The 26,309-nt window shown below is 39.6% G+C and overlaps 1 protein-coding gene across 2 annotated transcripts in view; it reads left to right on the top strand.

Annotated features, from left to right (window-relative positions):
* Positions 1–5,384: 5,384 nt before the first annotated feature.
* Positions 5,385–26,309, top strand: part of SLC2A9 (solute carrier family 2 member 9) — an 80,517-nt gene continuing 59,592 nt past the window's right edge. The window contains exons 1-5 of one of the 2 annotated variants that reach the window (XM_027686617.1): positions 5,385–5,449; positions 10,638–10,736; positions 14,450–14,610; positions 19,286–19,410; positions 20,594–20,739. In XM_027686617.1, coding sequence (XP_027542418.1) covers positions 5,387–5,449; positions 10,638–10,736; positions 14,450–14,610; positions 19,286–19,410; positions 20,594–20,739 — 594 coding nt within the window. In that variant the 5' untranslated portion in view covers positions 5,385–5,386. Of the gene's footprint in view, positions 5,450–6,874; positions 6,969–10,637; positions 10,737–14,449; positions 14,611–19,285; positions 19,411–20,593; positions 20,740–26,309 lie in introns of those variants that run through there. The other variant, XM_027686616.1, reaches the window with a different exon arrangement.

The following is a 26,309-nucleotide window of genomic DNA, read 5'->3' as shown; positions in this document are numbered from 1 at the left end:
CCTAAAAGAAAAAGGTTACTTCAAATCCCAGCCAATATTTACAGTTTCAGCCAACTCACATCTGTACAGCTGCCTCTTTACCCAAAACATCTTGAATATCTTAGCATCTGCAAGTTTAGAAACAATCCAACTAAATTAGCTATAAAGGTCCTTGAGGAAATGCTGATGACACTGATTTAACACACATTGGAGTTTCAAAGGAAACAATATGTATACCAGCAGGAAAAAGCCCAAGCAGAGAGCACCTTTTCACAACAGACTATTCTTATCTTTACTTAGCTTTGGGATGTAAGGAACTAACAGCAAAAATAAAGTCAGAACTGTTACGCCTTTGTCCTGACCCATGTTTCATTTAGTTTCTAAACTGACACTGCTATGGAGCTCCTCTCTATGGCATAAAACCTGAAGAGCAGACAAAGAAATCTTTTTTATTAACTATTGAGGAGTTAATTACTGTACATTATGTTCTGGCCCAGCCTTTCAAAATCTTGTAAAAGGGTGATTCCTGATAAGAAGTCTTCTCACGCACTCAATACTGGTCCAACACATCACTGTTAAAAGCCATTTACAGCACATGGAATGCTGTGGGTGTTCCTCCACCTGGTCACTTGCAGTCAGGTAAAAAACTATATGAATGCAAGTCCTCGCCTTAGGCACTTGCATTTCAAACATTTAATGGTTCCAAAGCTTTTTTTGCAGTTTGTGGCATCCAAAACAAAGACCTCTTGTATGGTATCACAGCCATACAAGGCAGTTTGTTTTCTATTGGGTAGGAAAGACACATTGCATGAATTCCAGCTGGAGCGTCATACTATTCTTTGTTTTTACTGTTAATTATTTATTCCTTCTGAAAAGGTATAAAATAGTTAAAGCTGGCTTTACATGTAATGCAATGATTTAACTGGTCCTATTTCAGAGAAGAAGGCTGCTGTAGCAACTCTGAAGAGGGCTGCTTCTGCACTGTGCTGAACACCACTGGAAGTGAAGAATACTTCAGGTAAGTGGTGAGTAGCGCCTAGCAGTTGGACTTGATACTTTGCAGCAGATTTGGTAGTGTTCTCAAGGGGTTGACTTGGGGAGGGAGGAATAGATTTATCTTGGTATAAACCAATGTTGTGAAATTTATAAACAACTAATTTCCTGTACTAGTCAAGTACTCAGCTTCTATATAAGCATTCATTAACTCTGAAATCTGTCTTCCTCTCCTGGTTAATAGATTTCTGTGGAAAATAGCTTTAATTTTTCTGACAATTTGTAGAAGAAAATCCACCACAAAACAACAACCCACAGCAAAACACTTCACCATAAAATAGAGATTCAATCTTTCCATCTCTCAGTATAACAGATAAGATTGTGACCTGTATGAAATATTGAAATCCAGATAAATTGATTCATCATCTTTTAAAGACACACTAGGACTGATACTACAAATATAGGAAAAAAAGGAGATGTATATCTTTTACCACTATGTCAACTGATTACTTATAAAAACAGGTATTTCTGGAAGCTGGGGTGTCTACAGTATTTGAGAATAACTTTTGCTAAGTAGTTCAGTACCATAGTAATACTCTGTGTCAAATTAAAGTCATGCCTCACCTGACTCCCTCAAGAGTATTTTAATACTAGGGCTGTTAGACCTTTTCCATAAACACTATAAGCATTGACTTGGACATTCTCACTTGCATCAGAATAGATCTAGCTTAATAAAACTACTTGAGAAGAAAATAATCCCTTTAGTTCTTAATGGATTTCCAGTGCACCTATTTTAACCAGATATTTTAACCAGTTATTTCATTTATGAGGATCTAATACACAAACTTTTACTGCTCTGGGGGACAGACAAACATGAAATATGTTCTTCATATTGGATGCTCTAATTAATCTTTTTATTAATTGATGCTGGATTTCTTCTGTGTGCATGTGTGATTTACAGTACCAGGGAGAGGAGCACATTCATTGCAGTACAGACTAGCGACAGAAACATCTAACTTGAAACACAGGCAAGTCCTCAGCTTAAGTCTCTTATACTGCAAGGACATCTCCTTTTTTGAAAGGCGTAAGTGCTCAGCCACAGAAAATTTTTGGCTGTAGCTGTGTAGAAAAATGATAGCAACACACAAGGTACAGCATACGAGTGCGATCCAAAACACTTGTTCTCCATCCTCTTTTACTAGAGGTTTAGTGTTGAATTAAACATAAAAATAAAATAAAATGTCTTTTGAAATATATGCTTATTTCTAGTGCAAAGCATGGCAAACAAAAAAGTAATCAAGTTGGGCAATTTTGCTTTCCCAAAAGTGAAAATTATTAGAGGTGTCTATCATGGACAACAGGACTTACTGAGCATGTTTTGGTTATTTTTCACCAACACATTTTCCAAAGCTTTGCAATTCACACCCTACTGTGGTGTTATCCCTCTTAGTGCGTCCTCTTCTTGTTTTTAAAAGAAACCAAACTATTCTGTGCTGCATCTGAAACAGGTGTACCCTGAGGGGTGCAAGCAGTCCCTTACCCTCCCTGAGAAATTGTGCTAGTTTATAATTACAAGTGAATTTTATCAGCTGGAGGCTGCTCTTCCCAATTCCACATTTTTCCTGTCCATAGTAGTGCAATGTTGACACAGACATTTTCTTTCTCTAGAGGTAGTATAAGTTTGCACTTGGGAGACAGATAGGGAAGCTGTGCATGCCCACCATGAGGAATTTGTGAAAAAAGAACCTTTTACATCACAGATAAACTGCCTGAATCTTGTTTGTGTTGTACTTTTTTGGAGTGACTGGGACCTTCGTGTAAGTTCACACTCATATGATCAAGAATGGCAAATGGGTCTTCACTGGCTACTGGCCCAAACAGTGCCTTATGCTCAGACTGGACAACAATAACTGATCTAGTCCAGGTCTTATATGCTTCTTAGTTTGGTTTAGGTTTGCAGGTTTTTTTTTAACAACTGTATCTTTTAACTCAGGTTTTCTGAGGTGATCAACTCCTTGGTGATTTCATCATAACAAATATGGTTATTTAAAATATGCTCCCTTTGCATATTCGCTTTTTGTGAACAGGACAGCTTTCCAACAGCTTTTGTTTTTCCTGACTTGCAGTCAGTAAATTAAAGCTGGAGGTTCAACAGAAGTTCAGAACCAAACCTGGATTACAGTAGGTTTATTCATACCTCTCTCAAGCCATTTTTTGTGCCAGTCATTATGTTCCCTTTCTGTGAAGTGCTGAGCCATCCTTGCCAAGGATAACAATTCATAGGACTCAGTTGTATTGCATGTCCTACCAATGAACTCAACCTATATATTGCTAAATAAACTCCTGGATAAGTAGATAAGCAAACTGTAGCTGAAATGGAAGATGCCCCCTGGCCTAACATAAATGAGCCTTTCCTGATTTGTGGGTCACCTCCTGACTAATTGTACAAGCTATGGAGCAGACAAATCTAATTTGCTCTGACAAAGAACAAATAATGAATTAATATTTCTGGATCAACAACTTAAGCAACTTACCTGGTACTAGCAATATGAACTTCAGGGAAAAAGAATACATTTTTCCACACTATCTGTTAAAATTTTTCAGTGAATGTTTAACAGCAGCAGTGAGCAAATCTCAGCCTTTTGTTCCCCTAAGTGTATCATCACTTCCTTAGATTTTGTCAAACATTGCAGTCAGAAGATCAGGTTTCTGCTTTCTGTAATCACATCTCTCTTCCCTGCACACAAGTCAATAAAATGCAAAAATAACCTTGACAAATCCATGCAGGATTTCAGTGATTTCTACTCCCTCCCCAGTCCAGATTTCCTTTTTTTTTTTGCATGATGTAGAATGTCTGTTCTGGGTATGGGAACAGTCCTTTTGCTACAGTCAAGTGGATATGTTCAAAAAGTGAAACAAGGGTTACCTGAAATATAGAAGAGATAGTTCAGTCTGAACAGTTCCACTGTTAGCAATTAAACTTTCTAATCACAACAGACATATCTTAAAATGTTTTAAAGATGTTCTGAAAAGATTCAGCCATATAAAAATAAATGCAGAGAGGGGAGACAGACACAAGTTATCCCTGCTAGTGGCTTAGCTGTGAGGCTATATCTCCCTAGATGTTTAATGGATTGTTTCATACTGAGCCTGTGTTGTTTCTGTTTCAGAGCTATGTCCCATATACTTTGTCTTGTCAGCTCTTAAATTCCAGTTTGATGACGCTTTGTTTGTGCTCTGTCAGAACCTTCATTAATTTAATTATCTACATTGTCTATGTATGAAATCTGTATAGGATGTGGGAGGTTCATTGAACAGGTCTTGATATTATTTACTTGTTAAATGTGGCAAGGGACAGGTGACCTGTTTGATGATGAGACTAAGGATCTTTCCTATTAAGTGAAATACATTTGTCTTGAAAGCTCTTTTTGAAGAATAATTTAGCAGGAATTGATTAAGGCCCTCTGCAGCAGAGAGAAAGGAGTTTTTTGTGCATTGCACTGCAGTGGTAGGTAGAGAGGCAAGAAAGTCACTTTTCCGGCTTTGGCACTTATAGGATGCTGTCACATCTCTAGTTTCTCTTACTTAAAAGCTCAGCCTGATTTCTTGGAACCATCAGATATAATGGCTCCAGTACTGCCAATGTCTCACAGGAGTATTGCTGTTGGCAGTACTCCTATGACACAGGATTTCCCCTGAAAAACCTCCTGTGTGTGTGATGGCCCCAACATGATTTCCGCTTCTATATGCTGTTTCGCTAAACTGCCTGTTACTCCCCATGTGTCATAACTCACTGTCTTATAGACTCTTGTCTACAAGGAAGACAACTTGCATTCAGGACTGGATCCATCATTGTCATAATGGCCACGTAAGCAAAAATCTTGAAATGTGCTGTCATCCCAAAATATTGAAGCAGAAGAATCCAGTAATCCCTACTCCAAAAAAACTGAACAAACTGGCAGACTGCCCAAGGTCATACAATGAAGCACCATGTAAATATCAGATCCTCTCTGAAACACCAAAAATCAGTTTAGTTTCTTAATAAATTAAGATTAAAATACCCTCTAATACTATTAAAGGACATAAAGTGATGTTCTGGCAAGAATTTCTTGACAGAGCAGTAAGTAAAAGGACATCTTCGCAAAATGCGTTCAGGCAATGACGCAGCTAGTATAAGGTCTCATAATAATTAGAATCACACCACCAATTAATCCAAACATCTGGACTGGAACTCAGCCATAACAATGTTCCACCTGACTGACTACACTTCTTTTGCAGTTGCAGTGGGTCTGATGCTCCTGTCCTAGTAGAGAGAGCATGTCTACTGAAGAGCCTGATACTGTTGCTTTTTCCTCTATTAAACAGTAGCACAACTTCTCTTTTTTCCTCAGCTATTACCTAGCAAAGTAGCAGAATGGAGAACAAACAGCAAAGCAACGGTGTGATGAAAGACAACAAGGAGGTGAAGAAAAAAGTGGTGAGTGAATTCATCAAATCTTCTGTCAAGACATTTGTTTGCTATTTGGGGACTGGAGGTAGAAAATAACTATTTGGAACCCCATATGAATACTTTGTGGGTTTGGGGGTTTTTTTAGATGTATAGAGGGTAGCATGTGTTTGGTTTCTGTAACTTACCAATAGTGATTGTAAAAGGTCAAAAATGGTGTGTTAAGGTAAGAAATTATGTATGTGTATTAATCACATGCATATTATTTCTACTTGAGTATGAACTGAATTACTTGCACTGTGCTATTTAGAATGAAACTAAACAAAACACAGGTGTCTGATTCATTTCAAATGCACTCCATGTGTTCTAGAGGCTTGATTCTCCTAACTTTAGTCTTTTACTGCTTATGACCATTCAAAGAGATTATAAATGATGTCTGGATCATCTATCAATATGTACAATAATTTTACATGTTAATGAGTAGCATCTGGCTTTCTATTCAAACACCAGTCAGTTTGATCTGAGCAAACGACACTTCAAAGTTGCTGCATCATAAACTGCTTCCAAACCTGCAGTACTCTGTGGCAGTCATATTATGCCTTTGAAAGCTCTAAGCTAGTTCTGAGGTATGTAGCACGTCAAAAGTGGAAACAGCTCAGATTTACACCAATATTAACTGCAGTCATCTGGGAACAGTTCCCAGACGCACTTAATACTCATCATTGCCAACTATAAGGTGCCGTTTAACTCTTAGCAGTTCAAAATCCCCATGTTTGCAAATAGGTACCTTCAAACATAATAGCTGAAAGCTTTTATCTTCCCCAGGTAGCATGTTCTAATCCCCTTCTGTTACACGGCAGTAGTGTGGTGTGTCAGTTCTAAACCTCCTAAGGCTGTGGAAGCATCCCTAACATCTTAATTGGCTACAAACCTTTTGGTATCCTCACTTCCCACCGTTGGCAATACGGGAAATCACTTCCCCGCATCACTCTAGTGTCTTGCTTACAGAAGGGTCACCCGGGTCTCCAGTATGGACCGCGGCACGGGTTTGCCCTGCCAGCCGTGGTTCCCCAGCGCCGGTGCCACTCGACGGGGGCGCCGTGATGGACACCGAGTTGGGACAAATGTCGTGACCCCCTACCCTGCTTGGGCTGCTGGGTAAATCCCTGCTGAGGGATGGGGCCAGCCGGAAAGCCACAGGCACGGCGGCGGGTTATGTGCGCTTGAGTTACGTGCGAGCACGCGGAGGATCCTGCGCGCTCGGGTTCTTCCATCCCTCGAGCCCTGCGCCGGCACAGACTCTCTCCCCTCCCCGCTGCAAAGCCGGGGACAGGGCCGCGCCCCCCCGGGCACCCCCGAGCCCAGGCGCGTTCCCCCCGCCCCGCCACCGCCTCCCGCGGCCGCGCCCCCGCGCCCCGCGCTGCTTGCGGGAGATGCGCGGCCGCTGCGCGCCGGCGGTGGCGGCGGAATGGCCGGAGCGGCGGGGCCCGAGGGGGACACGCTGGTGGCGCGGGGACCAGGGGGCGGGGGCGGCCGCGCCCGCGGAAGCGTAAGTAGCGCGGGGCGGCTTTTCCGCGCTGTGGGAATGCTCGTTGCCCTTCCAGCGAAGCGGGAGCCAGCCCGGCGGCGCGGGCTGGGGAGCTCGGCCTGCGCTGCCCGCGCCTTGGGGACGATTAACGGGAGAGGGGGTGATTCCGACCCTTTCCAGCGCGCTGCGGAGGGAGGGACCTTAGGCTGGTGCGCGGCGGCTGCGGGAGCTGGAGTAACAGCTCGGAGCTCCCCCGGGAGCCGGGCGGAGCTCAGGTTGCACAGTGGCGACGCCGAGCCCTTCCCCGCTTGGAAAGTTTTTGGTGCCGATGCAGGGGAGGCCAGCGGCGGGCAGAGCTAAAAATACCGCGGCCGGGACCCAGAGGACGGGCGGAGGGCAGCAGCCGGGCCGGGGTGTTCCAGCCGGGGAGCGCAGCCGCCGCCGCGGGGGAAGCGAGGGCAGCAGAGCAAGGCGAGGGCGCCGCTGCTGCTTCCCCGCTGCTTCCCAAGACCACCCGTATGGGCAAGTCCTTAGGGCAAGGGCAGACCCGGGCAGAGAGGGCTGCAGGGTTTCACTTTTTCTCCCGCAGCCCCGAGGGCAGAGCAGCCCAAGGCCCCAGGTCCGCGAGCACCTGCCGGGAGAGCCAGCCTTCCGCGGTGCGTAACGGGACCCGGGTCCGTTAAGGGTATCTGGTAAGGTTCTCCGGAGTCCAGCTTCCCTGTATCCATAGAAAGTCTTAGGAATAGCTGTTTAAAAAGTTAAAGCTTCCTTATGCATGTGTACAATGTCTACTGCTAATGGTTGTGTTTAATTTTAGTTTAATTTTAGTGTTTAATGGCTGTGACTGACTAACCAAAGTACAGTACTCTAAACTGTGTTTTGAAAACTGAAGTGAAAACTGAGATGCAAACTGTCATGCATTAAAAACCAACCAAACAAACAAACAAAAACCCAAAGCAATTTGAGACCCACGATAGCCAGCACAAATATTACACTGACCAAGAACCGGAATTGAGCAACCGGAGTTGCACCTTCAGAGCACAGTGCCTTGGGATTTGCGATTAGACCAAAAACGTGGGCTTTCACGTAAGCAGTCCTCGGGTACCTGGAAGTCTTTGCTATGAACTGTCATGCAGCGTTCCTGACTGAACACTTATTGCTGTGGTGACGGTCACACCTACCTGCCCTTTGGCTGGCGGCAGGGACGCATAAGCACATGCATGGCTGTGAAGCCAAGGAACACCTGTGAAGGAGGCGTGGTTGCTTTCTTGTTTCCTGGCCATTGTAAAAGGCATTGTGGGTTGGCTTTTTTCGTTCCTTTTTTTTTTAATGTTGTCACAGGGTTAATATTTTTTGAGCAGCAGTTTTTGGTTTTTTTTTTTCTTTTTTGCATTCTTGCTTCATTGTGCTTTCACCTTTATCTGGAGTTGCTGAAACCTGAGCAAATATTTAAAATAGTGAATGAGGAGACAGGTCATGGAGAAGTTGAAGTTCATGTTCCAAGTTCCAAAACCTCTGAATTGAGTGAGTCTGAGGTTTTCTGCAGCAGGCTGTATACTTAAAAAATTCATGATATTGAAGTAGGTTCTAAACCCAGCTATTCGAAATACTTGAAAATATTATGAATGTGGGGTTTTCTAAGCACTTCTGTGATGTGCCTTGCCTTATCTTCCACTTAGCCTCACGTGCATATAATTTGTCTGTGCTAAAAGGCTTAAGCATTCATTGGAATTTTTAATAAACCCTAGGCTATATGTTCCAAATCATTTTACTTGCAGGATTTTTCTGATGGGTCTAATGTTGTTGGAGTAGAGCCCTTTAGAAATATTGCATCAAGATTACTTGTGAACTCATGCTTATTGTTTGTGAACCCTTCAGGAGCAGCCTGGTAGACCATCAGGAATTTTCCCCAATGAATCATTCAGAGTAGTAGCAATTTCTCCTAAGTCTAGGAATGCTTGTGCATAGTAGAGAAATAATAAGCACCTAATATGAGGTGTTGTAACCAGAAGCTAAATAAAGCCTTATATCAAAGTTTCTACATTTTGTTACCAAAGTAATGGCGCAAAGCTCTGCGTGTGTGTGTGGCACACTCATTTTAAGAAGCTGGCTAATAATAAGAAATTGTATTTGTCTTGTGTAATGATCTCAGCAGGATATATTTCTTACACTAAGCTTTTCTCTCCCTGCACACTTCCTCCTGACCTGACCAAAACCAGGCTAGTTAATGAACTGTGTAATCTCTTAAAAGGTTCCCATTTCATGTGGAAGAAGTTAAAAACACTCTGCTATCCTACAGAGTGCATTTTGAGCACTCTGGAGTGTCAGTGTGGCAGATCCCACACGTGCCCGGTTGTATTCTGTAGTGTCTACCCAACCACACGGGTACCTCAGTCCTTCTTCACAGGTCGTGGTGAGTCTCTGCTGGTTGTGGAACATGAGCTCTGGCACATTCCAACAGCCGCTTGCCCTGTTGTGCCCACGAGGCTGGTGGAGCTCCTTCCAGTCCACTGTCACTGCTGCTATGCCATGTGCTAGCTACATGAATGTTTTCCGAAGTGAACACACAGCTTTGTGCAGTTGACAGAATATATTGATTCATTAACCTGTTGTGAGTGATATAACTGAAGCTGAGTTTCTCAAGCCTGCTTAAGCAGGTCTGTCTCCTTTTGAAAAGGTTGAGGCTTCAGTGAATGAGGAAGCTGGGCATAAGTGACAGTGAGCTGTGCCTGAAATTCTAGGTTCTTATCACAGTTGTTTTTTTTAAATTGAAAACACATTGAAAAGCCATCCATTTTAACATGTTCAAAGTTATCCTTCATAATCTACAAAACTACATTTGAAATTGACCAGCCACCAAAACACTATCATTAATGTCTTCTGGGACTGGCCGGCAGGGGTCTCTTCTGCCACTGTCCGTAATCCAGCAGGAGAACTGAGTGGCAGAAAGTAATACTGGGGTAGGTGGAAAGGACCCTGAAATGCAAAATCTCTCAAATCAAAGCAGTTCTACCTTTTATTCTACACTTGATGTGGAAGAAGAAATTGTTTGCAGAGGTGGGTTAAAACAGTATGAGGAGGATGAAGGGAAGAGATTTGAGAAGGGGGAGGTACAAGTGTGTCATTAGCAAGAAAGGTAAATGTGTTTCCACTGGAGTGTGTGGCAGTAAATTACTGTTGGAAACTTGCATTTGGGTTGCAAAACCTAGTTTGTAGGCATGATTTTAAATTTTTTTGGTCACAATTTCATTAATCCTTATGGGATTGGGAGGCACACCATCTCATGAGTCTTCACCCAAGCCAGGTCTACCCACAGTCCTACTGTATCTCATATACACTACTCCTTGCTTTGCTGTGTTAGTGAAATGTTGTCAGCAATTTCCTTTGCGGAGATTATGCTTCTCCAGCCTTTTACTTTTAATCATGGGGGCTAGTGGGATGCTTGCAGCAAAACTGTGAGGTTGAAAGAAGTTCAAATGTTCACTTATGCCTCGGTAGATGTTAACTGAGATGCTGTCACTTCAAATTTACTGTTTCTCAGATTGAGCAAGAAGTGTTTCAGGCCATTATTCTGCAGCAAGGACATCTGCCTACAGGAACTATGCAAGGTAGCAGAAGGAGTGTTTAAAACCTGAGGTATATTAATTTAAGGTATGCTAACAGTGGCTGCATCTTTTCTTTGTCTTTCAGAATTGGTCTGGGAGTCTCATTGTAGCCTCTTTAACTGGTGCTTTTGGGTCATCTTTTCTTTATGGTTACAATCTCTCGGTGGTGAATGCTCCTGCAGTGGTAAGTGACTGACAAAAATGGAATTTAATATCAGTAGAGGGCAGCCTTGTCCAGCTATTGCACACTCTTCAGCATCCTACTTTTATAGTCCTCCTGATTACATAGTAGAAAAGGATTACATCTCATACAGTAACTTTCCTTTTCCTGAAACCTTCCTGCTCTCCATGAGGTTTTCACATAAATCCAGTAGCTATCAGGAAGCTAAATGCCACTGTTGAGGTGCCTGAGTGCACGTGGTTTGCTTCTGATTCTCCCGAAGCCCAGACGAATACTAAATCTCCTTGCACACTTTTGTATGATAAAGTATTTTTAATATCTGCCTAACAGGTATTTGGTAGCTGCATGCACATGTTCAGCAACTTCTGTTCACATGGTTCAATTCTAGAGGGTTGCACAACATGTCATTCCCATGGATTAATATTAAAAAGAGTGCCTCTGGCTTCCCCTGCATTTTGTGGTGATGTCTTGTTTGGGTCTGAATTCAAAACTGCTGGGTTGACCATCTGTTGGCTGCAATATGTGGGATAGATTTGATGAATAGAGTACTGTGGAGTCATTAGACAAAACTTGTGGTGATTTCATTAAAATATCAGTTATTACAAACAATCTTAGCCCCAGGCTTTGTCAACAGTTTTAAGAACAACTTTGACCCACAGGGTTATAGATGTCAAAACAGGTATATTTATATAAAATGAATTACTTATTACGACAAATGATCAGACAAAAGATCTTAATCAGAACTATTTACCACACCATAGAAAAGCTAAAACTACTAGTAGTGTATAGTATAGGGCAACTATATCAAAGCAATTATCTCAAAGCAATTTGATTAAAGCTAGCAAAAAGAAGTAATTATTTGATTGATGTAACAGCTCAACAATGCTTGTGGGCAGATCTCTTTCTCTTAACCTCAAGGAGTATCCTTGAACGGGCGGCCCCACTTCCAGGGAGAATCTCCACACACTCCAGGAAGAGTATGTTAGAAGAACCTGACATATGAAAGTGGACTGGACTTTTACAGTATAAAGTGATTGACTGTCAGTCTCATGTCTCCAGGTCAGCTTAGCATCTTATCTGCCAAATCTTTGCCTCACTACCAGTATGTTGATTTGGGGTTGATGAGCCAGACTGGTTTTACCATAATTCAATACCAAAAACAGCACCTGGGCCCCCTCTCAACCCAACACTGATAGATTTGCAAATAGGGCATTTTCCTGTTGAGTTGCTTGACCTCATTCCAGGATGAAGAGCCCTGCTACAGGGGGAAGTAAATTTAAGGCTGGAGAGTTGAAGAACTGTTTGTAAATTCTTGTGTCCATTTTCTTTTGATGTCGCAAATTGTGTCAGTTCATCAAACTCCAGAAAAATACTCCTGTAGTTCTAGCTGGGTTTTGCTACTGCTCAAAAGCTGAGGAGTTCTCACTGAGCTTTACCTCACATCATATTGTAAGGTAGAGTTAATCCAATTTCCTGATCACTGAAAGGGGGAAATAAATTGTACAAACTCTGCTCAGAGCTGAGATTGCATCCTACTCAGTTCCCTGTTGTTCTGTGGAAAAGAGCAGTGGCCCATCCGGGTACGATTCCCAAGAAACCCAGAATTAGAAGTCTCCATGGGCTTGTTCAAAGAGCAACCATAATTTATTAAATTATGGGAGCATTTGGCAGTAGGAAGACAAAAGATTTAATTGCATATGAGTTGAAGCTGTGTTTTTCTGAGAGGAATTTCTACAGTTCATTTCATGGACCGATTGTAGGCAAGGCCTGTGAAACAAAGATGTGCTTTGTGCTCTATGCGAGGAAGCAAAGCCTCTGCTACTTTCTGATTTGCACTTGCCCTCTTCCTGGGGAGGGCTGCAGTTCTGAATTCCTAATTCAAAAATGTACAGCCTGCTGTGTCAGCTGGTTCAGTAGTGGTCACTGTGTGTGAGTGACCTTTGTAACTATGGGTAAGACAAGGAAAATATTTCCCTTATATCTAAAATGTACCCATTAGATTAATATATAGATATAACTATATATATATCCCTTACATTCCTCTTATCTTTCTCACCCTAGCACTACTATTGAAATGAACTGAAGCAGTTGAGAAAATAAGATACTGATAATGCATCAGCTACCGTTTCTTGTAGGCTTTGATTAGGAACTAAAATTTGTTTACAAGTTTATGATTTTAACATTATTGAGACACCTGACCAAAATCCCAAGGGAGCCTTTCCACAGAATTAAATGAATTCAAATCCAGTAGATTTGTTAGATCAGATTTGTTTTGTTTCACATGCTTCCCCTCAAAACCTGTATGTGTTACTAACTTCCCATTTATTGGCAATAGGAATCCAAACACAGGTGCTGTACATGTCAGAGCATCTGTATGTTACTATTAAGTATTGTAGTTTGCACTTTCTTTTCTTGAATATTCGCAGTTATTTATGTCTCCTTGTAAATAACAAAGCTATGCTGCGAAAATTAGTCATAACACAAGGGGAGAATAAATTGCGTACTATTTTTAGCCATTATCATTAACAAGAAATGCTAATAATGTTCTAAAAGGGCTTTCTCTTAGTATTCATTACTGTCAGAAATTAACTTCAAATAAACAAGATCTCTGAATCTAAATATAATCTGAGTATTGGTGTTAAGGAGATAAGATGTACTACTTGATTTATTGGCAGATTCATTTGGAAGCTTACTGTGAGATTCTTATAAATAGAAGCATCAAATTAACTTTTTTCTTTTTTTTTTTTTAAAGTGTTTTTTTTCCCGTCTGTTTAGAAACACGTAAGATAAATTTGGAGAAATATCCATGTCCACCTTTTAATTTAAGGCACAAGAGGTCCACTAGAAACTCGATAGAAGGAAGACAGAAAGTTGTATGGTTTTACCTCCACCTTTCTTAGGTACCTTGCAGATGGAGAGGTGGTGATTCAAATTAACTGAAGTCCTCAAATCAAATATTCTGTGTGTCCAAGGCTAGACTGAAGTTTAAAATTCCCAGTTTGAATGGGGAAAATGTAGTGGTTTATATTGCTGAGTCCTGTTCCAGGATACTTTAGGAGCTATTACATGCTGAAGGAAATCTGAGAAGAAACTGGGGAAAAGAGCCAAGATTGAATTTTGTGATACTGTAGAGCTTGTTGGGAAGCGGTGACGGAGAACAGGTGAGAGCTTTTCACAAGCGTGCTGTGCCCTTCTGCTGTAGTGACTGCAGCTGCCTGGTACTGTATCCTCATCAGAGCATCAGGCACAATGATCCTTGATTTTTAAATGGGAGCAGCATAAAAATGAGAAAGTCTGACTGACAAGAAGGTAAACAGGCAATGTCTCTGCAGACAATACAGAGAAGTTGTTAGAAAGCATCCTTCAAAAACCTGCAGTTATGCTCATGTGAGGAAAGCAGAAAAAGAGTATAAACTCTGTCACACTGAAGGCTAAAAAGTGAGCTGGTCCTGGACATTCATGTCGACCTGTAGTTTTTTCCCCACCTTGTTTGGGACTACCATGCAGTTGTACTATGGATGCTTTGATTGATTCAGTTAGTTTTATTGCAGTTGCATCTAGAATTGAGGGCCCATTTTTTGGAGGAGAGCAAGGATGATTGCTGCAAGCAAGCTACTGGGCTGATTTTTTTTTTTTCCTAATTCTGTTTCCCTCAGTTGTATTCTTAATGTGTGATTTTTTTTTTACATGTATTATTATTATTTATTTTCTTTCAGTATATCAAGAAGTTTTACAATGAAACTTGGCAGAGCAGATACGGCTTCTCAGTGGATGAAAGCACCCTGACGCTGCTCTGGTCTGTAACTGTTTCTATTTTTGCCATTGGTGGCCTTGTGGGTGCCATTATTGTTACCCCAATTGTGAAGTTCTTCGGGCGGTAAGTGTACTGCAAAACCTGTATTTTCTAAAGCAGTTTCTCACTTAGTCTCTCTAGAAGGCTTTACTTTTATTTTTGAAAAGCACCCTCTTCACCAGAAAACAAATTTAAGTATCTTTAAATCACGAAAGCTCCTTTTTAAGAGATATGAATTTCTAAAAGTAAAATTGGTACCTTTCTCTCTGGCCTTACTGTGTATCCTTTAAGTCACAGAAGCCATTTGCTCTGAACTGAGAGTGGGTTGAGATGTCAAGGAGGTTGCATTGTCAAGAATGTGAAAGGAAAATATTATAAAATAGAAAAGATATCACAGAGGACTGGCAGATTCTTGTTTCATGAGTCTGCTGAGTACCTTAGTGTAAACAAACAAAGCCATCAACATATCTCATTTGCTTCCTAGCAATATCTGTTGTCATATAGTAATGAAAATTTGCACATTTTTCCTTCCTTATGTCAATTTAAAATACAGTTTGAAGAACTAAACTAGGATGAAGTTCATGTTTGGTCTTTGCCAAGCTTGGGGATACTGTCCCTGCTCTATACAGTGCAGTATTTGACCAAGTCTTGACCACAGAGAATATGAGTATTTTAGGAATGTTTGTGCTGGTGTGTGTTTGCATTTTTGCTACAGGTACTGACTAGATATTTCTGTCAAATTTTTGTTTCATACAGTCTTCCAAAGAGAATTTTAAAGGTAATTCATTAATTACCTATAGCTAAAAGAGCATGAAAAAACCCTGCCACTGTAGTATTCATCACAACTGTTCATTTGGATTTTCCTTAATTGTAAATTCTATATAATTTGATATTTTTTCATCAGTTAAATCACAGAAGAACATCATCATGGAGACTTAAATATAAGCATTAACCCCCACTGTTCTTACTTTTCTGTTTTACACTTTGACTGTTTCTGTGCACTCTGACTGATTTACTCTCCTAGGTCTCTTTGGCATTCTCCCAACTCTTCCATATCCCATTTTTCATCTCAAAGAGTATATTTTCAAGCTCTTCCATTTCATGCTTACAGCAAGTCAGTATTCTCTGCTGTTACCCATTCTTCATTAATTTATTCTGTCACTTCACCATTTGATTTTCAATTTTTAAATATTTTTCATAGGCACATTATTTCTTTTTTTTAGGTTTTCAACTTCTTCTGCCAATCATCAATTTGGCTTTTACACACTTGTGTAATATATAAAACTATGGCTGATTTAGACAGATTAATTCCCAGATTATTGCTGAGTCTTCATTAAAATAAAGTGAAGTAAAAAATGAGTTCGAAGAAGGCTTGAATTTTCAGTGAAGAGTAGAACAGCTTTGCATGCAATTCGTTAAAGTGGTAGCTGATCTCTGTCATAGATACATCACTTTGATTGGAGCTGGTTATGTTTCCAGGGCAGACTTTACACTTGCAGATTCTGCCCCTGTTTATTATGTTTATCTCCATTAAGCCATGAGAACAACTCTGTTATAGATATGGTGTATGAATGCTACAGTACAGATGGGAAAGGGTTGTGTGGATAAAGGCTACTCACCAAAGAGTGGTTCTTAAGTTTACTGTTCACACTGCAGTGTGTTTTTCTGGTCCAGGAACTCAGACTGATGCATCATTATAGTAATTGAGGAGCGCATTGTGAAATGTTGACAGAACAATAAAATAGTCTGCTGTTAAATTGCTCAAGTGTAGGTTGGAGGGTTGTATGTGTGATGAAGCTGAGCTCCATTTACACTGACACAGAATAATGAGCTAAGGGGGATCAAAAGCATTAGTCAGAAATAATGTATGACTTTAAAAAGAACTCTTGAATCACATTGCTGTAAGGTTAATAACATAATTTCCAAATTACTGGATTCCTAGGCCTTACTTACTTTAAGAGAGATATAGAGTAGTTTTTTGAAAGGGAACCTTCACACACATAAGCTTAAGTCCTGTGTGTCTTTGACGCTCCATAATTTAAATTCTCTTCTTCTAATGAAGAGCAGCTGCTGTTGTGTATCCTGAGCACCCAGAGCTGAGAGAATGGGCAGTGCAAGGAGTCAGGGTCAGTGTGTAACAACTTTGTACCATTCCTTTCTTCTCACTCCTCCTGTGCTCCAGTGTGGATCCTCCATGGGCCACAGTCCCTCTGGGGTTATACCTGCTCAGGTCTGGAGCACCTTCTCCTCCACTAATCTGGTTACACCCTCATTCCATCATACTCACAGAAGCCACCCCTGCAGCCCCTTGATTTCCAATACCTTGCCACAGACAACCACCCAACACAGTGATTTTGTTACTAAAAAAGTACGTGCTTTATATAGTAACACGCTAAGCAACGTTTTCTTGTTTTCGTTTTTTTTCAATCCATAAAAGCCAAAACCGTTTGCTTTTATCTTGCTTCGATAGACTGTGCATTTCTTTTCTATGCTGCATAGCTTAAGGGTTCACTGACCAACTTTTTCTCAAAAGGCATGTGTTTTGTAGTTTTTATTTAGAGAAAAGTAATATCTTCAGATGAATGTATGAGACTTGTTCAACCTGAATGAACATTTTGTTTACATTTTTGGCATCATTTATATCACTTCAGCCCTACCAAAATGTATATCCATTTGAAAAATCTGTTTTAAATAGTACAGTCATCATTCTTTACAGCTGTGTTGTATACACTTTAAAGGAACTGTATCTCATTTTTTAATCTTTAAACGATGTTATTTATTGAGTGTTCAAAAATCAGAAAGCAGGAAAAGGAACTAAAAATACAAGAACTAAAAATACAAATATTAAAAATATTTCCTTTCAAAAATTTATTCATCTGATGTGAGAAGTTGGACAATTTATTTAATTGGTGTGAGATTTCCAGTTGATACTTATCTGTTGAAAAGAACAAGAACGGCTGGGTCAGTTTGTTACCTATTTTAGAAAAGAAAGGGGCATACAGCTTTCTGGCCATTCCTCTTATTTTGCATGGAAATTCCAAAAATAGAAATTGAAAATGCATTGAGAACACTTACAAATTTAATACCACTTCAGTTTTTTAATAAAACTGTTGTATTCTCAGCCTGTACTGTCAAAGTTAATGGATTCCTCATAATTTACATCATCAGTGATGTTTATCTCCAGGTAAATTTGTTTTCAAATCAGTTCTTGTCTTCATATGTTGTTGTGAGTGGTATTGGAGGCTTCATTATCAAGTTGTACCTCTAGAACCAAACCAAGAATGTGCTTAATTGTGTGACTGCAAAACCTGGTAAAGAAAACTCTGTTGCTTTACCGTATGTAGCCAAGTGAGGTGACTCACAGATGAAAAACATGGGGTACAATCATTCTCTTGCCATGTAACTGTGAAAATTATGATGCTTTGTGTTGGATCATACACAATGCGAAGCAGCTATCTTGCTGTGATGTGCTGTTAGGAGACCACATCTCCAGCAGATATCCCTGGGACTCTGCCTGGAAATTGTAAGAAACTTCTCAGTTGCTCTCAATGCTGAACCTCATAATGACTTCTCCAGCCATTCACCCCAAGGCAATAATTTAGAAGAAAGCCACTTAATTCCATTTTTGTGGAGAGATGTGTGTGAGGTAGCTGTGATTCTCTGAGTTCTGGGTGGGTTTTCCACTTCATCTTCCAATAGATAATCATTGCAGCAGAGCTGTGGATTCTGTATCTTTAGCCCCTATTTTTCCATGTGTTCAGGAAATGAGACCTTGGATGTCAGTGCTTGAATCTGACTGTCAAAGGCTCATGGAACCCTGCCTATCATTTCTTTTGTAAAGTGTTTTTTTCTGCAGAAGCTGTGGGACTTACAAGTCACTTTTGAATTAATGGGTCCCTCAAGCTTGAGCAGAAAGTTCTGAAAGATGAAAACTGTAAGAAATACATCTGTTGGTAGAGTGTAATTGAGAAATTGAGATATTTTAAAAATTTTAAAGTATATTTTTGTGATTTAAAATTTTTTTTAACAAAGTAATAATTTTCCATAGAGAATATTTCTTTTATTTGAAAAATATTTTGAATTTTTTATTTAATTGTTATAGACTTATTTAAATTTAAAAGTGGGAAAGAAATATGTAAATCTGTATTTTGGTTAATTTGAACAATTTTTAGAGAAGGGTTGAGTTTTACTACTCATGTGAGCCCAAGTGTTTTTTCTAACTCTACAGGTAGGAAGTAATTTTCCTCAATGTATGTTTTCATTATCATGGATTTAAGGATGAATTATAATGACATAAATACATCAGTGTTGAGTAGTTCTCAAAGTGCCAAAAAACATATGTAGCATTAAAATGCCTGCAGTTATATCAGCTTGTTGCTATTTGAAGTATATTCTACGGCTCCTCCATGCAGACATCATCTACCCAGAGTATACTTGTTTATGTTTATATTCATATACAGAATCTTGGGCATGTCAGTTGGGTTCTTGGGATGCGTAGGGTGGCTAATTGCTCTGCTTTTGAAGTACAGCTCTTCAGTTAGCTATGATATGTTTTATTTTAAAGCTGTGGTGTAGGTTTGAAACTGTATACATTTGGGTATAGTGCTGTACTTTGGAACCTCACAACATCTGAGAGGCAGTGTTTGTTAGGAACTTTTTATTCATAAATATTTAAGTATAACAGCCTAGTATGCTTGGAATATGACTAGATTTAGCTGCCCTGGTGCTGGTTTCTACATAAACTGTCTTTTCCTTTTAGGAAACGTACATTGCTGCTCAATAATGTGTTTGCAGTGACAGCTGCGTTGTTGATGTCCCTCTCCTTGCTGGCAGGGTCGTTTGAAATGCTCATACTGGGCCGCATTATCATGGGTGTTGATGCAGGTAAGCTTTGGTTATGCTCTACATGTCTGAAATGCTTGTGCCATACATAAAATTCCTCCTCTCCCCTGGCTAGAACTTTCTTTACATTGAAGAGGTATTTTAGGGACTAGCTGTAGCCACACTGATTTCACTGGGACAAAACAGCAGACTAAGGGCTGAAGGATCTGATGTTTGGAGAAGACACTGGAATGAATGCCAGCCACTGCTATCCTCCCTGGTTGTTCTCCCACTTTTCCTCTTCCAGCCCTGGTAGATCTTATCTGTTTTCATGCCATGAAAATCCTTTAGCTAGGAGGGTGTAGCCTATTTATTAACACTGCTTGTTGCTGTGTGTTTAGAAGTTGTTGGATTCCATGCTAATACTGGCAGGATTAAGGAAGGTTTGGTACGTCTTCAGTTGCTCCTAGCAATATGATCTTCCCAATTTAAAAGTAAACCATCGAGGCGCTGCAGCACCAGAATTGTCTTGCAGCTAAAAGTAAGGGTCTCAGCAACTTCTCAGGTCACTAGACATGAAGTTTATGAGTCATTTTGGTGCTGAGTGTTAATTTTTGTCTGGGTTACCACCAAACTACCAAGCTTCTGGAGCTGTGTAAATATTGTCATTGTACTAACCAGGATCATACAATTGTTTCTTCCTGGCTTTGAGCAGCCACCTCACCCTTATTTTGTACATACTATGAAGAGTTCATTGTAGGTGTAAGCCCGTATTGAGAGGAATATCTGCTAGTACTGTTTACAGTAAAAATATTTCATCTGACAGTATCTTCTCTGTTTGATGGATTCAGTGGTTTGCGTTTTTTTTCCTTAGCCACACCAGTGCTAACACGACTTTTTTTGCTTTGGGATGAGAAAATTTAAAACATCAAATCTGTTCTCCTGGTGATTCTCATCTCTGAGTAACCTTTGGTGCTCCTCATCAAATAGCAGCCTACGCACATTTCTGTAGATTTGTAACAGATAATCAATCCCATGATTATTAAATGGTGTATGACTAATTAGACATACAGGGAAGATAATTCATATTGTCTGTGGACAGATATATTTCTGTTCTTTGCACGTTCTTATGCCACTCTAGTGAGCAGATTAGCACTCAGACTCCTTCCAGCAGACATTTTTTTCATACCTGGCATAATGAAAAGAAGTTTTGAGTTAATATATGGGGTTTTTCCTTCTTTTGTAGGAATTTCCTTAAGTGCCCTTCCCATGTATTTGAGTGAAATATCTCCTAAGGAAATCCGTGGTTCATTGGGTCAGGTCACAGCAATTTTCATCTGCATTGGTGTTTTCACTGGTCAAGTTTTGGGGCTGCCAGAAATATTTGGGCAAGTAAGTATTTAACATGTCTTTTCTGTCAAAGAACACAAATGTGCTTTAAGTGTCATATTTTTCATATTTTGACTGAGTTCTTTACAAAAGTAGAAAATAGAAACTGAGCGAAACATTGGGGTTTTTTGTTTTGAAGCACTTTGAAAAGTGATTTCCTCCATGTGTTCTAAAAGCAGGTACATGTGACTAAGTTTGGTAGATGTGGTCAGCAGTTTTAACAGCTTGAGTGGCTTCTGTGTCCATATGCAGGTCCCCCTCCTCCCCTTTCTTGATGTACATTTATTTTTACTGGTTTGTATCTTTGAGTATCATGGAAATGCTTAATAGCTTTTACATTTTTGATTTGTGATTTTTCAGTGTGAGATAGAACTAAAAAAGGTTTGGTTAGAGTCCGTGTAAGAACCTGAATAGGAAGACCCTTGCTTAGTGATTAGAGTGTTCCTTGTAATGCACTCCTGCTTTTAGACTATGAGGTGGAAGACAGAGCTAATGTATACCTTTATGGAAAGATTATCTCTTCAATTAATAGGTTGTCTTGCTGTCATAGACTGAGATTAACTTGGTGACCACTGGATGTCATCATTGCTCTAAATAAATGAACTCGAGGTTGGTTATGGCTGATGCTTGGAAATACAGAATCACAGAATTGTTAAGGTTAGAAGGAACCACAGTGGGTCATCTGATCCAGCCATATACTTTCCTTTCAGAGGTGAATCTTCAGTGGAGTGTGGAGGAAATATCTGTATCTTCTCACAATGAAACCTGAACTCAGAATCCCTTCTGACAGCCAGCAAAAGTAGTAAACTGTTGAAAAGTGAGGAGAGCTTTTCCTCCTCTGTCCATCCAAACTCAACTCCTTTGTAAATACCCAGTACCATCCTCCCTGACACTTTTATTTTTGTTTGACCAGCTCTCTTATTCTGTCTCTTTATCCTGTTAAGCCCTCCTGCAGGCAAACAGTTTGATTCAATTTACCCTTTATTGAATTATAGTTTTCTCCTCTGTCCCCTCCAAAGCAACAAACTTTAGAAGAAAGCTTTAAATGGCTTTTACTGACCTTCCTTGGTGGCTTCCACAGAGTTGCCTTCTCTTGCTTTAGAAATTAGTCTTTTGGAAATGAATGTATGAAATGTCAAGAGGCCAATTAGATTGTTTAGGATATATGTCAGCCCTTATGTAGTGAGGGTTTTTTTTTTATTTGGGGTTTTTGGGGGTTGTTGGTTTTTTGCATACACTTTTAAAGGTGAGGTGTCATGCAAATTCTTTTTCCCTCTTAGGTCTTTGGAATATTTTGAATAGGAAATACTTATTTCTTGGTTTCAGCTCATTCTTGCTGTTTTTACTTCTCACCTTCCTTTCATCCCCATTGTTGTTGCTACCAAATTATGGAGGTTGCTTCTACAACCTGCTTTAGTATGAAGTTAATTAATATTACACCATTAAAGATAGACATTAATTAATTTATGTAAGAAGAAATACACTTTATCCGTAGAATTAGTTCTTTTCAAGATAGATAACATCAGCGTGTTAGCTGATGGGAATTAGCATATTTCCAGAAAAATTATTTGAAGCAGCTTGAATTTTCTAGTTGGGTATGTGGGTGTATTTTTCTTTTTATCTCTATTGGTTTCGGTCAAGCCAGGATTTTCTTCACTAGCTTTGTGTGGTTCCCACTGAACCTCCCTCAGTCGGAAGTGGTTTTTATTTTGTTGCTCTGTTGTTGTTTGTTGGTTTCCTATCAGAATTTGTTGTAAATAATAATAGTTACAAATTCTTGTCTTCTGTCATGGTTTCATAATAAGAGTTTTCTCTTGAGCTCTGTCATTTATCTATTACTTGTAAATTGAGCAAATATCTAAGAGATTATTAACCATAGTATCTAAGCAGTGATGGTTTTGAAGAAAGGAGGGACAAAACCAGAGCTGGGCATCTTGCTGGAAGAGATTCGTTGGAAGAGGAGTGGACATGAACAGGGCTTTCAGCATGGCTGGGTTCTGTCTTGTAAGAGCAGGTAACAGCTTGTGTGGTCAAGGGAGACAAACTGACTGCACCATGTAAACACAAGAAAGAGAACTGCAGAAGGAATAGAGTGGCTTAATCTCAAGGACAATATGGTTACAAGAATGACTTTTATAATAATTGTGTGAATAATTGCATGCTGAAATTTATCAGAGTGATGTTTGGAACAGACTCCCGGCTGAAGCAGCTTGCGCAGAAAATTTAACTTTTAAATTGGAGCTTGATGCATTCTTGTAGATTATATGAGGTTGTTGCCTTCAGTGGTTCTGTAGAAGTCTCTTCACAGAAAAGGAAAGCGTTTGTGTCGGCAGGGGGGCATAGTGTTAACAAGCATTTGTTAACCTAAGCGATTATTTCCTCTGTTATCAAATGCAAAAGTGTTGCTTTAAATGTGGAATTATGATAAAAATAACTCTGAGGCACTGAGTATTACTTGAGGCAAAAAAAAATCCAATAATGGCAGTAAAATCTAAATACAGGCATTCTTTTAGATTCTGAATATATAGACTTCTATCCTATTTGTCTCCAAAGGTACTAATTTTAGAGTACCAAGTCTGAAGAATGTTTTCCTTTAGCATGCACTGCTTAGCAAGAATGATTATCTGAAGGAGAAAAGCTGGAGTTGTGACAATGGTCCTATGCTGCAGTGACTTGATATTCTTCTTTCTTTCCACTGCCTTAATTCCCCCACATACAAATATCCCAGCAGTGCTTTTTATTCAAGATTCTGATTCTTGTAGATCATAACTTATGGAAAACTATATCTGCTATGTCTCCATTGAGGTTTGGTAAATTACACAGTCGTAAAGCCAGCTGGTGATCAGAGCACAGAGCATGACAACTTTATGTGCTGGTGACCTGGTTCTCTCCACCACGCTGTCTGCTGAGAGCTGAGTGCTTGTTTTCATGTGCTAGCATCTTGTTTTAGTGTTCTGTAAGCCAGAGTTCTTAATTCTTCAAGATGCCATGGCAACTATAAATGACAACTTGATGCAGGCCCACAGGTGAGCAGAGATGTCATCTGCTGTAATGTGAGCACCGAATTATTGCTACTGGCTACAGGATTATTTAATTTTTGGTTGTATTGCATGTGCAGCTTTCCATGTATCTGACTGAAGGAAAAAACAGACATTAAGATAAGGAGGTCTCAGATCTGTCAACTCTTCAAACACTGCCCTTCAGGTGTTTCCATTCTCTCTGTTTCTATGATTCTGCAATTGAATCACCCAGCCCATTTTTCCTAAAAGATTGATCCCTGCAAAGCAAAGACCAGTGCACTGTCAAATTCAGTTTTGAAAGTTCAAATTTATGCTTACTGTCTTGGGGGAATATTGTCTGGCCTGATTCTGGCATATTATGTGTAACTCTAGCTGTCATTCTGACTATCTCATCTAGTTCCCCCTGCATGTAATGTCTTGCTCTACAGGTTTACTTAGCATGAAAACATCTTTAAAGTGTTATAAACCACAAGACTGTGTCTTCTATTGATTCATTTGTTTAATGAAGGTAGGCTTTAATCTTTCCTTAAATGATAGAGGATTTAGTTTATGAATACTTTTTCAGTAGTTACAATGTTCATATTTTTTAGTATACCTGGAGCCTCAGTATCTCTTTCACCTGTGTATAGATACAAGAAAGGGGAGAAAAAAAATTTTTATGGTGTGTATATGTATTCAGGGCAGGTAAAGCTGAAACTGTTGCCTGTTGCCAGGTTTTCCTCAGACTTCTGCTTTGAGCCCCCTTTCCTGTGCATGGTGTGTAAAGCTTTGCCAAGCTGCATTTGTTTTCCCTGGAGTTGGCCCCAGTGGTTGGCTGGCTCTGGCTGCTTCTCTGACCAAAAAGCAGTTTACCATAGGTAGGCCAACAGAAAAATAGAATTTTTTAGGTTTACTTCAGCAACCCTATTTTATAGACTTCAAGTGTTTCTAGGTAATGCACCCAGGAGCTTGTCTAACTGCATTGTTGCACTGTTTCATAGTGGATAGCATGTCATCCTAAAAACCCTGCTTTGCTTACATCCTAAGACTTGCTGAATAAACCCTATTACCGCTGTAAGTGTTTCCAGGAGAAAAAAAGTAGCGTGAACAGAACAACATAAAATTCCTGATGTGTCCATCTCTTGAATGTTGCAAGTTGTTTTGGTCATTCTATTTTAAAAAGGGTCAAGCAATACAAGGCATAGAAGGTAGCAGCAATGATCAGAGATGGGAATTGGCTTATTGAGGAGAAGTCAGGGTTAAACAGCTCTTATGGGTAACCCCATGCTGGGGAAACACTCAAAGCAATGAAAAACAAAGTACAACTCAGAAGACTTATTAAAGTGACATCCTGTCTTTTCTAGACTCTTCTCAATCTTTCTTTAAATACATTTGGAATTTATTGTGTTGCAAAACTGCTGTGTAAGTGGTTATGGTTATGAACATATACCAAAGATATTGTCTTTGTCATAGAAGGAACATGAATTCATTTTAAATTACACTTTTTTTGAGGATTTTGAACAGCTTTAATACATGTCTGGCTAGAAATTGCCTGTTTTTAAAAAAGGAGTTAACTGGAAATAGGTCCATGACAAATGGTGACAATGGCCAAACTGTCCTTCCCACAACTGATTATTTTAGCAAAGAAATTCTGTTACTGATATAAATATCAATATCAATTTCTGCAGCAAATTGAGCTAAATTTGGAAAGGGACAAATGAACTTATAGACACTGTACTATGTATCTAATAAGGAAGTATCTCTGTGATTAGTCCCTTTCAAGTTAGTTTCCTTATATGAGTGGACCATGTGAAGAAATATTTGTGATTTTTTTAAAAAAAAATCAATTAAAAACCTCTGTAGATACTGTGTCAGACTCTAATTTTTCTTAACGGACCTCTTAGAATGATGTGCTAATGTGATAAGTAGTTGTGTATTTGGGAATGTTTATATTGGAATTTTTCATTTTGCTTTACCACATTCTTTTAAAAGTACTCATTCACTTGAACTAAAATAGACAGTGATGGAATAGGTAGTTCTACAGCCTGTGCAGTTGAAGGCTGTTCTGAAAAAAGCTTTGATTTTACTTGTCAAAGCTTCATTTTCAGTGTGATATTTCCCTTTTTTTTCTTTTTTTTTAACTGATCCTTCCTCCTAAGACTCTTGACTCCAATACAAGGATTCCTTAAGAACTGTCAGCAAATTACAGATGAATAAAGAAAGGAATTCAGAATTGCTTTAGGGACCTGCAGCCTGCAGGTGGACACCAAAGACAGAGCGGTCTGTTGGAGATGCGCTTGAAATGAATCTTACACATTAGCGTGATAACACAAAGCATGAATCAGCCATTTTCCTTACATTTTTCTGTGAGCTATTTTCTTCTGTATGTTTATCTTCCCCTTTAGCCATGATACTGATTATAGTTAAAGATATTCTTATTTCAAGATATGAGTGATAATTTATTTCAAAGTATAGAACAGAGAACTCTTCTGGCAATAAGAGACAGGTGAACTCTTGCAGCTGCATGGAGGATCTTGGAAACCAAAGCAGCTTATGCCTTATACTGTTTACAGA

The sequence above is a fragment of the Neopelma chrysocephalum genome, unplaced genomic scaffold (genome assembly GCF_003984885.1).
Source record: "Neopelma chrysocephalum unplaced genomic scaffold, ASM398488v2 Primary Assembly neopelma1_71, whole genome shotgun sequence".
In the NCBI taxonomy this organism is placed as follows: Eukaryota; Metazoa; Chordata; class Aves; order Passeriformes; family Pipridae; genus Neopelma; species Neopelma chrysocephalum.
This window is presented reverse-complemented; position numbering and strand designations above follow the sequence as displayed.